The sequence below is a fragment of the Meleagris gallopavo genome, chromosome 6, assembly GCF_905368555.1.
Source record: "Meleagris gallopavo chromosome 6, MGAL_WU_HG_1.1, whole genome shotgun sequence".
Lineage (NCBI taxonomy): Eukaryota > Metazoa > Chordata > Aves > Galliformes > Phasianidae > Meleagris > Meleagris gallopavo.
This window is the reverse complement of record NC_139409.1, coordinates 47477950-47493128: the sequence shown is the minus strand read 5'-3', so window position 1 is coordinate 47493128 and position 15179 is coordinate 47477950. Positions and strand designations below refer to the sequence as shown.

Sequence of the window (15179 nt, the reverse complement as noted above, 5' to 3'; positions counted from 1 at the left end):
CACTTTCAAATTAAACAGTAGCAACCTTCAAAAGACATCTCCTATATGTGTCTTGTCCATAAACTTTTAAGGAGGCTAATGAACTCTGAGTAAAAAGACACATCCAGTCAGTATTATTTATGGACCTCTCTTTTCCTCTCCTGTTTCACACAAAGCTATGCAGCGCTGCAGAATCTTCCAGAATTGATTTCTCCTGCAGACACTGCAAACAAGCTTAAAAACATCCTGTCAAGCATAAACAGTGTAAAATCATATCCTTCAGACCTGAAAGATGCTTTCACCAATGCCTCGGGACTGTCCACAGGTGGCAGCTCATCTGCAAGGATCTCTTCAGGAGGTCTGGGGTCACTGATGATGGTGGGCTTTGGTCTTTCCTTGAGGTTGCCAGTCAGCCCACCGATAATGGTGTTCCACAAGCAGTTCTGTGATTTAGACCCTGCAGAAAGAGAGTGGAAGAGAAGATGAACTCGTGTTCTCTGGTAACCCAGCAGTCTAGAAAATGAAGGTTTTTTGCATCATCACCCTTTGTTGTTAGGCCTGAAAACCTGAAATAAAGCTCAAGGTGAATTATGTTCCAACATTCCCGTCACTTTAAAATCCAAAACTGTAATGACTCTGTACCAATTTTGGCTAGGATAGAGTTGGCTTTCTTCATAGCAGCCCATATGGTACCGGGCCTCGGATTCGTGACCAAACAGTGCTGATCCCACACCAAGTTTTAGCTTTTGCTGAGCAGTGCTTACACAGTGTCAAGGTCTTCTCTGCTCCTCACACTGCCTCACCAGCAAGAGAGTGCTGAGGAGCTGAGAAAGAGCACAGCCTGGACATCTGACCCAAGCTGACCAAAAGGATATCCTATGCAGCATGACACTGTGCTCAGCAATAAAAGCTGGGGAGAAAGGAGAAAAGGGGGACATTTGGAGTTACCAAATGTATGTGTCTTCTCCAGTAACCACTTCTCCTCTGCTCTTTTGGAAATGGAAGAACACCTGCTTAGTCACAGGAAGCTGCAAGTGAATTCTGCATTTTACATTGCTTGTGTGTGCAGCTTTTCCTTTACCTGTTCAACTCTTTAGCTCAAGCCACAGATATTCTCACCTTTATCCCTCCAGCTCTGGCAGAGAGTGAGCTGTGCCACAGAGGGATTTGCTGCCAGGGTCAGAACGCAATGGCCTCCCAAAGAAAGATTTGGTGATAGAACAAGTTTCATGTGTCAATGAAAAGCTCCCTCTTCACATTCTACTTGAGCTATAACTTTACACGTATTGACATGGCAGTATCTTAAATGAAAGAACTAACAGAAAACCAAACTGAACAATCAATACAATATTAACTGTTAACTTTCACTGGCTCAAGGTAATGAAGTTTAATAATTAGGACTAGTATTAGAAAAGGTATTTACTTTCTATTGAAAGTTCAGCTTTTTTCAACAGACATTCAAATGCCAAAATAGATCTGTGGATAAACTTTTTACATTTACTTAGAAGTGTCTTTGGGTGCCTTGTGCTTGTCACTCACAGATCCCACCCTTGTCTGTAGCTGTAGTTTCATTGACAAAGTACAGTTATTATCCTCTCTTCTCTGCCTTTGGAGAAGAGAATATGAGACTTTCATGAAGTTCAAGAAAGCAAGCTTCATATTTTCAAAGTTTTCCAAATAGCTTCTGAATAAATTAGGCACTTGTAAAAACCCCCACTGATACTGCCATACTGAACACCTGTACATATTCTAAGTTTAAAGCATTACAGAATACATTCAGATGGGCTAGCAGTTTCCAAAAAGAGCAGTTAAGTGCTGAAATACCAACTATTTCAGTTAAGAGACTTTGCACAAGCATTAAGCTTACTGGATTCCAGGGCAGCAGTAAGACATACCACCTCTTCTGCTGGTCATTCTGCATGGGCATTTTATTACTGTGCAAAACAAACAAATAAAAAAAAAAATCTAACAAATGGGATATTTCTGAAGTCAGCAGCTGATTTTTTTTAATAGAAGACTGTAAAGGCAATACTATCTGGAACTCAGACTTAGCTCAGTCCAGCAGAGATAGTTAGGCAGCAAATAATGGATCTAACATATATGAACTAAGCATACTACACATAAAGTACATAAAAGAGCAATTCTTCTAATCAGAACAGAGTTTTCTATGTCATATCTCATGAGAATCTATTACAAGAAAACATTCTTTAGAAGCAATAATATCAGCTGCAACAAACAGGTATTAGCAGGAGTAGTCTGCTGGTTGTCTTACGTCTGCTTTTCACACAGCTAAAATGGCACAGATATAGAAGAAAAAGGAGAGGAGAGAAAGAAGAAAAACAAGAATTCATGTTTACCTCCTTCTTTCCAAAATAATTTTCAGAGTATTTTCCAGATAACAAAGAAAGCTTGAAAAAAAAAACAAAGAAAGCTTGCTTCTCTGCCCTTAGCTGTCAGCAGCTATTTAATACACAAGGACCGTAACTATCCAAATTTACAGGTTGCTTTGGTGTCCTGTGCCAAGGACTAACAATAGCTAGAAAATTAATAGTCACACCAGGTAGTCCAAAGCCAAATAATCTGTATGCAGCAGCTGCAGAATTGAACGCAGCATCAGCACATCTTTGTCATTCAAGGATTTGTAATGCTATGCTACAGTACTACTGTACTGCTCAGGGTACCACTCAAATTTCCTAAAAAATCTGTTTTATTTGAATTGGTAAGCATTTGTGGTCCCGTTTCATAGGCAGAAATATAAGGAATACAAGACGTTTAAATTATGCAGCCAAACAAGTCATCTGTGATAGAGCCAAACATACTGTGACTCCCTGTATGTTGAGATGACCATCTCTCTTGCACAAGAGTAGCATACGTTGGTCATAAATATGGTCCACACAATAAAACAAGCTGTCATCCAGCCACAAACACTGCGCACTACTTACAGAAAAATAAAACCGTTGCATACTACTGAAATCATATTTTGTGGAAATGAAGCTCTCAAGCCTCATTTATAATTTTGAGACTTTCTCCGGCAACTATTCCAAGGGATCTGCTGAGCTTCCCAAACCCAGACCTTCTCTTTATTTCCACAGCTCTGTTTTTTATTCTATGAGCACTCCAGCTTGACAGGTACAGAACACATTATCCATTTTCTGCACTTACTGGATGCAAATAGCTCCCAACTCGTACTACCACCAAAAGCTCACAGCTACACGTTAGCAAACTCTTACTGAAAACTATATAGTCACTCACCTCAAACTTACTGCAATATATATTGTTTTCCCCTACATCCTTGATACAGAGCCCAGCCCTTTTCCTCCAGCACAGAGGTTCCTTCATATACTTCTTTTTTATGATTCGATCAAGATAAACAGCTCTTCTGAAGATGAACATCAACAGATCTGCCAACTAACATGAATTAACCAGTCTTGTTACAGCAATGAAAAGCCATGTTCACCTACCCTAATCCACATTTAGCCTGCCTATAGTTATAGTGTTTTGCTTAATAGGCCTGACTGACCAACCATCACCCAGAAGCCTCCAGCTGCCCAAAACACTGAATGCCTGATGGACCTAAATCCCCACAGCTGCAACTGTTAGAGTACTGATGGCACAACATGACCACCAGCAAGATAATGAAACTGAATGAGCAGACTCTGATGTTTGAGAGAACAGGATATTGACTGGCCCTAGCATCTAAATGAGTAACAACTCAGATTTAACTTCTAATCCTTGTGATAAGCCTAAGCATTTGAAAAGTTCTTTTCCCTCATTTTATTATACTCTTGGTGAGCTAGGGGCAAAAGCAAGATAGATTTAGGTGTTATAATTTAGAACACAGAACTCTGCTTAAAGAATCTGTGGTATATTTGACCTAGTAGATGTTCAAATACTTTCATATACTCTGAAAATATTGTTACAATGCAAGTCTGCCTATCCGGATAGCTACACGTGCATCATTCCCACTGCCCCACTTAACAGCAGCAGCCTTTGTCTCTTCTTTGTCCTGAACTAAGCTGGAAACAGCCACACACCCCAGAGAGCTGGAGGGAAACAGTCATAATGGGCAAAGCTCATCTGAATTTCTGTAGGATATCTGCCATTTGCTTCATTGTACAGAAAGGTAGATAAAGGAGATAGGGAAGGCTAGCCTAACGGCAGGTGTGCCAAAATCTGAGTTTTGCTATTGACCACAATTTGGCAGCAAAGGAAGTACTGTTCTCTGTTGTGAAGATGAAGTTACTTCAAACTAATCATTCAAGTGAATGTGAAAGGCCCCATCCTAAAAAAACACCTGGTCTCTGGTTTGTGATTCGTATGCCAATGATAACAAGCTATTTCTTCAGTTACTACTTCACTCCTTGTCCGCAAATGATGCCAATTTTTATGCCATTCAGCCAGGATGTTTTTGAATGTTTGATCTGCACTCTACTGACTGTTCAATGAAAACACAGCATAGCAGAATAGATAAAAGTGTTCTCAGCAAAATTTTAGGTACTATTAATTTAACTCAGCACATACCTACGATATTAATGTTCCTGCTTCAGCAAGGGGACTGGACTAGATGATCTGTCGAGATCCTTTCCAATCCCTGAGATTCTGTGTTTCTGTGACTTCCCTTCCTTTTCATAATAGTTCCCATTCTTATTTTCCTTCCTATTCCAACACTTATCATCCTATAGTGTCATGACCATGCAGTTCTTTTTCACTGTATCCTATGTCACTATGCTTTTTTTGTTTAGCTGTTAGGTTTTTTTTCTTTTTTTTTTTTAAACCTGCTTATGGCATGACTTGCCTCAAATCCGTTCCAAGTTGTATATTTGTTTTCCAATAAAAAATTACCATTTACCCATCCTGTTTCAGTGTATCCTTGAATTATTTACAAGATTTGTTCAGTACAGTTGCTGCTCTGTGTTTCAGTATGCAGCAGTTTGATTTGCTCATAGCTTGGCTGCCTTAAGAGCTCAGAAGGTGAGAACTTAGACCTAAACTCTGCTTCTCTATTAATACTGCTGACTTGAAGATGCTTTCCTCCTGGTAGTTTAAAATGTATTTTACAGTCTTCTCTGGAATCTGGTGCTTCAATATACTTACTGTACTGTAGTGACTGTCTATGCCCAATATTTGTAGATACTGTGAACTGGATATTGACTTAGTTCAATAGTTAACCTAAAATTAAAGTGCCTTCTTCAGTCAACTAAACCTGCTTGCTTTTGTTTGTTTTTCTTTTTTTAATTATTTTTGGAGTTTATTTCCTACCAGCTGCTACTTCAGGGTAACTCGGTCTCACATCTAAACTCTTTTAGAACTGCCACGTTTGAGTCTGTTGCTTTTCAGGATGCAGTCAACACAAGGTATGTAAGGAAAACTTTCTCTTACTGACCTGCTAATAAGCATGTCCCCTATGAGGACAGGTTGAGAAATCTGGGGCTCTTCAGCCTGGAGAAGAGATGGCTCCAAGGGGACTTTGGAACAGCCTTCCAGTATCTGAAGGGGGCCTACAAGAAAGCTGGGAAGGGACTTTTTATATGGGCATGTAACAACAGGACAAGGGGAAATGGTTTTAAACTGGAAGAGGGTAGATTTAGACTAGATACCAGGAAGAAACTCTTTACTGTGAGGGTGGTGAAACACTGCAACAGGTTGTCCAGAGAGACTGAGGATGTCCTCTGGGAGCATTCAAGCCTAGGCTGGATGGGGCTTTGAGCAACCTGGTCTAGTGAGAGGTGTCCCTGCTATAGGCAGGTTGGAACTGGATGATCTCAAAGGTCCCTTCCAAGCCAAGCCATTCTATGATATGATTCTATGATCATGCTTGTACCCCTTTTTATTAACAATGAAAATACTAAAAAGTTCTAACATGGAAAACTAACCTGGTTTTGACCAAAGACAAATCCAAGACTTCAAAAGTGTGGCAGAGGCTATTTGTGTTTTTTGCCTCTGTATGCTGAATGAAAAGTGACTGATTTTATATATGCAATATGATTGTCTTAGTTGGGGATTCTGGCTGACTTTAAAGGAACCACTGGCCCCTGCATCTGATTACCTTCATGGTTCCAGCAGAACAGTTACATAATGTTTTTTAATCATATTTGATGTATTTGTACTTACAGAGAACATGCAGAATTAGGACACGTGGTCAGCTTGATTGCAGAAATACTTAAATCAAATGTTCATGGTCACTGATCTCCAAAGGCATAGCTTCTGAAGGACTGCAAGTATCTCTGTTTTTTCCAAAGGAGGCTTTGTCAAAAGTGTTTAAATTGCCTGCATCAAAATGCCCTAAGTTGTTGTTTGTGCACTGACAATTGGATTCACACAGTTCATGGAAGTCAAATATGGCAGTTAGGATTTTTACCTCCTACAAAACGTGTGACTGAAAAACCACTTACCCAGCACTCATCCTGTGGTCTAGCATCCTGGACATAAGATATTGGCTTTTAACTGGTGTAGGGTAAGGAAAATTTGACAGGGCACCAGAATAACCATCTGAGATTCTGAATTTTAGTACTACTGGAGATATCACTTCTGAAGAGGTAAGAAATGCAAACAGGAGCTGATAGGAAGTTGTATTTCCCAATTCACTGTCTTTCAGCAGCCTGCATTTTCAACCACAGTCTTCTATTACAACTCAGCATTTGGAATTGTCTAGCTTAGAGTAAAAAGAAAGGGTTCTCAGACTTCCAAGAGACTGCCTTGGCCAAGATGATTGCCATTCATACAATCAATGGGTGGAGACAATGGATGGGTTGAGAAGACAACCTTAACACTGCTGCTCACAATACAGCATTTCGTCACTGGAATCACAACTGTTCTCAGTTTAATCTAAGTGTTCATGTTACTGATATCTAGATGAAATGCTTGATTTCTAGGTCAAATATTGAAGTCTTGTAGTTAAACTATAAATTGGTGGTTGTAGGCTTTTTTTTTTTTTGTTCTCTTCTGCAGAACGGGAGTAGTATGTGTTTGGAGTTATAGGTGGTAAATAAGTGAAAACTAATGGCAATCAGCACAATTTTAAAGAGAGGAAGTACCATCTGAACAGGAAAACACTTGTATGTGTTGTACAGAGAGGCTGTGAAGTTTCTGCATGTTCAAAATTCAACTGAGAAAATGCTGGGCAAGTGACTCTAGCTGACCTTGAGTAGGATTTTGGACTAAGCAATCTCAAGAGGTCCACTATAATCTGAATGATTCTCAAGTCACAGTGTCTTCTCCTAGCTTTGTAGGACTGCTGTGGTGTGCTGCCTTTGATGAGAGCCACCACCTGATGGAAGATAAGCAATTGCTGTTATAGCCTGATAAATAGTGATAGAAGTCGTCGAGGACTATAGCTACTAAATAAGGTGATAGAAGCACTGTGTGCCTCAAGACTGTGAGAAGGCTGTGAGCTGTCCTGAAAATATTTCCCTTATCACCTGCAGTTGCGGATTTTCAGTGGGGGAATATTTAACTAGATAATAATAGGAGCAGGTGAGCTTACCATACTAAAATACAGCCAATAAATTGAGGACAGCTACAGGATAGAGTTTCCCAGAGACGTTGCGGATGCCCCAACCCTGAAGGTGTTCAAGGCCATGCTGGATGCGGCCCTGGGCAGTCTGATCTCATGGGTGGCAACTTGCCCATTGCAGGGGGGTTGGATCTCAATCATCTTTTAGGTTCCTTTCAACCCAGGCCACTCTGTGATTCTATGATGATTCTTTCATAAGCTAGTTGGATTCTCAGCTTGACTCCAAGATCACTGAATTAAAATCCTAACAGTGAAATTCTACTGTACACTCTGAATGATTCTCCTCCTTCCCTACACCGTCGTTGTGGGCTTTTTTTAATGTATGTGTTTCCCCCTGCGCTTCATTTTCAACACTCCAAGCACGCTGTGGCCTTGATCTCACCTCCTCTCTTAATCCCATGCAGCATTAGGTTGTAAAACAAGGCCCTACAATGGAGGTTTCTCTATTTTCATTCACCTGACAGCATCCACTAGTCAGTTCTCTTCCATGTAATGCAAGTTAGCCCTGCCTCCACAAATAAGTCTTGGCAGCCTTCTGGAGAGCCAAGATTAGAGCAGTAACAGAACTTGTTTGCTCCTGGGTCTCAGACTTAAACTCTACAGACAAACACCAAAAACCAATAATCTTATGAGCAGCTAATCCAAACTAAAATGCCAGCTCAGTTTACAATGATGTGGCATTACAGTTGACCTACTAGGCAGGCAATATTCAGCATCTAGTCCTCGTAACCTGAACATCTCGGAACAAATGGTATTTGGGTTGAATCTCCCAACCTTGTAACTAGAATTCAGGAACCATAACGGACAAAAGCAAAGTGATAAAGAACTCAAAACATCTGCATTTCCATCTGCATTGCTATCCTTTGAGAATTCCTTCATCATAAGTATTTTCAGCATTCAAGCAGCCAATACTCAATAACAGAGCCCTCTTTTAACCTTCATGGCCTGAAGCACGAAGGAAAATAAACCCTAAATCAGGTATACGGAATGCGAGTACAATTTTCTTAGTCCTGCTCAATCTGTTCCATCACGTCATAAGTCACTACATGTGGCAGATTTACAGCCGCAGTAGTTTCGGCTCTATCCTCCCCACCAATGCTTGTGTGAGGTACCGTGTGTTCCTACCGTATGTTCCGAGCGCCATCCCGTGCCTATGCGAAATACTGCACCTGCTCGTAAATCCCATGTTTCGACCTGTACTACCTGGCAATAACGGCAAGTGGCCTCTTTTAATGATGAGAATGGGATTTTCTCGGCTAAGTGATCACTAAGCATCATGAAATTTCATGCGTTATAAATAGGATTTCCTATCTTCCTCCTCTTTCCTATGTATTTCATCATATGTTTTTAATGATCCATATGGTCAAATGCACGTTCAGTTGGTGCTACGGTAGCAGATGTGTCCTTTTGTTCAAACCTGGAGCACTTATTTCAAAACCCAAGTCATATATTTAGTTCCCAACCCTGCCACGTGATGTAAATGGTGATGAAGTATCAGTATGACTCGAATTTGCATTACATATAGTATGCAATTTCTAAGGCTTAACCTAAATCTCTGTAGCCACTGCTGTCAACTTCAGCTGCCTTTCTGACACAGATTTACAACCTCTTATGCTTGAAATGACTGTATAGCCACAAAGCCTTCCATTCTATTAAATTCACATCAATGCTGTTTAGTAAGACTGGATTTCCGTAAAACACATTTCCTGCTAGGTACTATCGTGCTTCAGTTCAGTACTGTAAATGAACTGTAATGATAGGGTTGCTATGAGATTAAAAGACATATTGAATGCGTAAATAGACAAGTCATCCAGTTAAAATTAAAAAGTCTACTTACGGGCAAATCGTGAAAGTGGCCGTGCATTTTTGTCACCCGTCTCATTTGCAACTGAAAGGAGAAAAGACAGAGAAACAAAAAGCATTAAATTTAAGTGCTACACTACCTGAAATTACTAATATTACCGAGTTTCCTGCATATAAATGACAGACAGCTATTCACAGCAACCGCAGTTGGGTATATATACATAGGTATGACACAGATGGGTTTTTTGTGTGTGTTTGTTGTTGTTATTGTTGTGTTTGGGTTTTTTTGCCACCAAATGCATGTTTGTCAGTTTGTCTGGTTTGGTTCTCCTTTCAGAGCCAGCATGGCACTCTGTTGGCACCTGTGAACATTGCCCTGTCCCACATAATAGCTTATCATAATCATAATTTCCACGTGTTCAAACACTAGCCATTAGTAGTATGTAGCAATATATGATTAAAGTCATCCTTGCAAATTCTATTTTATATCATAGATATATCATGAAATATATTTATTATATATCATTCATATATATGTTATATCAAAGCATCATTTTTGCCCTTTACATTCAGGAGAACAGCAAAAAAAAAAAAAAAAAAAAAAAAAAGTAAGATTTTTCTGCCCATGAAAGAAAGCGTATTAGTCCAGAGGAACACTTAGTAGCAAAATTAAATGAAATGTAAGGATCTGAATACAGGAATCCTGGGACATTTGGAACTGCAAATAGATTATTATCTAGGGTAAGAGCAACACCATACAAATCCTGCTTTTTTCTGTCTTAGATTCATATTGCTACAGCTCTCAATGTTTATATGACCCAGACAATATACAGCTATCCAAGAGCATAAATGACTCTTTAGGTTTCTCAAAGTATTGAACTATACAACAAAAATGAGTTATCAAGGAGATAAATTACCATCCATGACTAATTTATTAGAGTAATCATGAGGAACAGCACTTATGGGCAAACTGAGAGGGTAACATATTACGAGTGAGCACATAAACCTTGAAAATTCTTTGTTTTCTTTAAAAATGCTACTTTCCAGAGATGAGACCAATCAAGCTAAGAAATCCTATAAAGGGTTGCAAAACATGACTAGAACACAAATTCATAGGTGCCTAGCACTGTAATGGTGTCAGCGAAACAGTGATGTACTCTTTTAGGCCAGAAAAGACTTTAAGCAACTCTGTGAGGAGCTGCAGCCACCGTGAGGCCTCCCTTCAGCAACTCTGCTCTGGGCTGGACAAACCCAGAGACTTCAGCCACTGCTCATACATCTTGCTCTCTAGACCCTTCACCATCTTCATAGTGTTTCTCTGGATGCTCTCTAATGGTTTTTACAGATCCTACCCACTAGGATCAGGCTGCCCAGGATCCCATCCAGCCTGGCCTCAAATGCCTCAAGGGATGGGACATCCATAACCTCTCTGGGCAGCCTGTGTCAGTGCCTCACCATCCTCTGAGAAAAGCTTTCTTCCCAACATCTAAGCTAAATCTCCCCTGTCTCCGTTTAAAACCATTCCCCCTTGTCCGATCACTATCAGAACATGTAAAAAGTCAGTCTACCTCCTGCTTACAAGCTCCCTTCAAGTAGTGGAAGACTGCAATGAGGTCTCCCAAGAGCCTTGTCTTCTCTAGACTGATTAAGCCCAGCTCCTTCAGCTCTTCTTCGTAGGAGGGGTGCTCCAGCCCTCTGATCATCTTTATGGTCTTCCTCTGGACCCATTCCAGTAACTGCACCCTTCCCATACATGGGGCCCTAGGCGTGAACTCAGTACTCTAGCTGGGGCTTTACAAGGGGCAGAGTAGAGAGGGACAATCACCTCCCTTTCCCTGCTGGCCACCTGTCTTCTGATGCAGCCCAGGATACCATTGGTTTTCTGTGCTGCAAAAGCACGCACCTGGCTCATGTCCAGCTTTTCAACCACCGGGACCTCCAAGTCCTTCTCCACAGGGCTGCTCTCAATGAGTTCTTCTTCCAATCTGTACTCATATCTGGAATTGTCTCAACACAAGTGCCCCTCACTGTTAAACCTCATTAGATTCTCCTGCGTCCACTTTTCAAGCATGTCCAAGTCCCTCTGGACAGCATGCCTCCCTTCTGCTGTGTTGACTGCACCACTCAGCTTGGTGTCATGAGCAAACTTGCTGAAGGTACACTCAATCCCACTGTCTGTTATTGAAAAAGATGTTGAAGAGCACTGGTCCCAAGATGGACCCCTAGGGACACCACTCGTGACTGACCTCTACCTGGACATAGAGCTGTCAACCACAACCCTCCGCCTACAGCCAACCAACCAATTCTTTGTCCACCAAATAGTCCAGCCTTCAAATCCATAACTTCTCCATTTAGAGATAAGGATGTGGTGCAGAACCATGTAAAAGACCTTGCACAAGTCCAGGCAGACAGCATCAGTTACTCTTCCTTTGTCTTCTTATGACAGGACTCCACCATAGAAGGCCACCACATTGGTTAGGCACAGTCTGACTTTGGTGAAGCTGTGCTGGCTCTCTTGAATCACCTCAACACCTCATATGCATTTTAACATCTCTTCCAGAAGGATCCACTCCATGATCTTCCCCAGCACAGTGAGGCTCACTGGCCTGTAGTTCACCAGGTCTTGTCTTCTCTTCTCCCCTTCTTGATATGGGAGTGATGTTTCTGACTTTCCAGTCAAGCAAGACTTTGCCTGACAGCCATGACTTTTCAAATATGATGGAGTGTGGCTCAGCAACCACCTCAGCCAGTTTCTTCAGAACCCTGGGGCGCATGTCATAGACTTGTACATGCTCAGCCTCACAAGGTGGTCTTGGACTTGCTTTGCTCTTAGACTGGGAGGGATTTTGCTCCCCCAAGCCCCACTTAGAAGTTCAGTGACACAAGAGGCGTGAGAAGCCTGACTGGCCATGAAGACCAAGGCAAATAACTCATGAAGTACTCCAGCCTTCACTGAGCCTGAGGAGGCCAGATCTCCCTTTTTGTTTATCAGATGCACTCTCCTTTGCCTGTCTATTCTGCTCACCTTCTCTAAAGAATCCCTTCTTGTTTTTACCATTCTTTGCCAAGTTTAATTCTGTCTCCGCCTTGGCTTTCCTGACTCCATTCCTACACATCTGGACAGCATCCCTTTATTTTTCCCAGACCACTCATGCCCTCTTTCCATTAATGTTTTATCCTTCTTATGCTGTGGTGCACAAACCTGCCTGAGATCAGGCTGCACAGCACAGAGCACAGTGAGACAACCCCTTCCCTCACCTGGCTGGCAGTTTGGGCCTGACGCACCATCCCCAGATACAGTTAGCCCTGTGGACTGCCAGGGCATTATGCTGATCCCCAGGTCTTTTTCCATGGGGCTGCTCTCCAGTCTCTCATCCCGTCTGTACATATATCCAGGTTGTTCCTCTCCAGATGCAGAGTTTAGCACTTCATCTTGTTAAACTTCATGCAGCTGCTGGTTGCCCAGCCCTCTAGTCTGTCTGTGTTTCTATGTCTCTGCAAGGCCTCTTCACCCTCGGATGAGTAAGCAGCTCTTCCCAATCTTGTGTTGTGCACAAACTTATCTAGTATTCCTTCAAGTCTTCTATCCCAGTAATTTATGAAAATGTTAAAAAGAAACAGCCCCTAAAACAGGTATCTGCAGAACTCTACTGGCCAGCCTGATGTAAATCCATTTACTGTAACATTTTGATCCCAACTCATCAGCCACTTGGTCATCAACTGCGTTATGTACTTGTCTTCAGGATGGACATTCTGTTCAATGGGATACTGTGAGAAACAGTATTAAAAACTTTTCTGAAAACCAAAAAGATCACATTTACTGGTTTTCTTGATTAATAAGGTAACTTTGTCACAAAAGGAGATGTGGTTTATTACACAGGATTTAACCCTCGTGAATTCATACTGGCTGTGACTAATGACTGCATTATTTCATGTCTCCTTTAATGACTTCTAGAATAATCTTCTCTAGAATCTTGCCAGCCTCCCAAGAGTTCTTCATTAACAAGTCATAGCATCATTTGTGGACAGTGAGGTGGGTTGAGAACTGGTTGACTGGCAGAGTGCAGAGGGTCGTCGTTGGTGGTGCAGGGTCTGGCTGGAGACCTGTAACCAGTGGTGTCCCCCAGGGGTCTGTGCTGGGTCCAGTCTTGTTCAACATCTTCATCAATGACCTTGATGAGGGGATGTGGCCACCCTCAGCAAGTTTGCTGATGATACGAAGTTAGGAGGTTGGCTGACACGCCTGAAGGCTGTGCTGCCATTCAGCGAGACCTGGACAGGCTGGAGAGCTGGGCAGTAAGAAACCGGATGAGGTTCAACAAAAGCAAGTGTAGGGTCTTACACCTAGGGAGGAATAATTGCATGCACCAATACAGGCTGGGGGATGAGCTGCTGGAGAGGAGCTCTGCAGAGAGGGACCTGGGCGTCCTGGTGGATGACAGGTTGGCCATGAGCCAGCAGTGTGCCCTCGTGGCCAAAAAGGCCAATGGCATTCTGGGGTGCATTAAGAAGAGCGTGTCCAGCAGGTCGAGAGAGGTGATCCTCCCCCTCTACTCTGCCCTGGTAAGGCCTCATCTGGAGTGCTGTGTCCAGTTCTGGGCTCCCCGGTACAAAAAAGACAGGGATCTCTTGGAAAGAGTCCAGCGGAGGGCCACAAAGATGGTGAAGGGCCTGGAGCATCTCCCCTATGAAGAAAGGCTGAGTGAACTGGGTCTGTTTAGCCTTGAGAAAAGACGACTGAGAGGGGACCTGATCCAGGTTTATAAATATCTGAGGTGTGGCGGCCATAGCGGTGAGGCCAGTCTCTTTTCAGTGGTACGTGGAGACAGGACGAGGGGAAACGGACATCAGCTGCAGCACAGGAAGTTTCGCACGAATGTGCGTAAGAACTTCTTCACAGTGAGGGTGACGGAGCACTGGAACAGGCTGCCCAGGGAGGTTGTGGAGTCTCCTTCTCTGGAGATATTCAAGTCTCGCCTGGACGCCTACCTGTGCGACCTGGTGTAGGGAACCTGCTTTGGCAGGGGGGTTGTCTCGATGATCTCTAGAGGTCCCTACCAACCCCTACAATTCTGTGATTCTGTGATTCTGTTTCGCTCCCATTAGCCAGTAGATGGTGCCCTTAAAACGTGCCAATTACTGAAGGAGCTGGAAGCACTGAGCAAGCAAAGGAAGCTTTCTATACCTCTGTGTGGATTGTGTAAGGACTGCAAAAGCCCTCTTGCTGCAACCAGACATATAAATTGGGAGACTCAGCTTCCACAGGCACAGTCACATAGACACTTTTCCAACAGGGACCTCAAATTTTTTAAAAGAAAATATCAGAAAACTTCAGAAAGTTTCTTACATTTGGTATTTATTTCATCTTGATCCATCCTCAAAAAATGGTATTGGTGCTCCCTCATCATAGGCTGGGGAACTTACCTGGCAAGCAGAAGCAGGGACCCTGAGGTCTCCCAGGTCCTCCAGGATGCCCTTCCTTGGCAAGCACAAACCTCATCCAGATCAGCTCTCCCATACAAAGATACCAGAGTGACTGCACAGTTAGGCAAGTCCAGAGCACATTATTTCAGTGTCAAATCTGCTTTTGGTTGAGAAGATGGCATGCTGAAGGCAAGGCAGAAGCATGCTGCATCCAGGCCTGGGGGCTCCAGCACAGAAGGATGAGGAGCTGATGGAGCAGGTCCAGGGCAGTGCCACAAAGATTATCAGAGGGCTGGAGCACCTCTCCTACGAAGACAGGCTGAGGAAGCTGGGCTTAATTTTTTAGCTAAGAGAAGGCTCCAGGGAGATCTCATTGTGGCCTTCCAGTACTTGAGGGAATCTTATGAACAGGAGATGACTGACTTTTACTTGGTCTGCTAGTGATTGAACAAGGGGGAAT

General features: G+C 42.6%; 1 protein-coding gene across 7 annotated transcripts in view; it reads right to left on the bottom strand.

The window, feature by feature from the left end:
- Positions 1-15179, bottom strand: part of PDE1C (phosphodiesterase 1C) — a 343427-nt gene that overhangs the window by 234811 nt on the left and 93437 nt on the right. For all 7 annotated transcript variants that reach the window (XM_085226619.1, XM_085226620.1, XM_085226622.1 and 4 more), the window contains exons 2-3: positions 9330-9380; positions 265-436 (exon numbers count right to left, since the gene is read on the bottom strand). In XM_085226619.1, coding sequence (XP_085082745.1) covers positions 265-436; positions 9330-9380 — 223 coding nt within the window. The remainder of the gene's footprint in view (positions 1-264; positions 437-9329; positions 9381-15179) is intronic.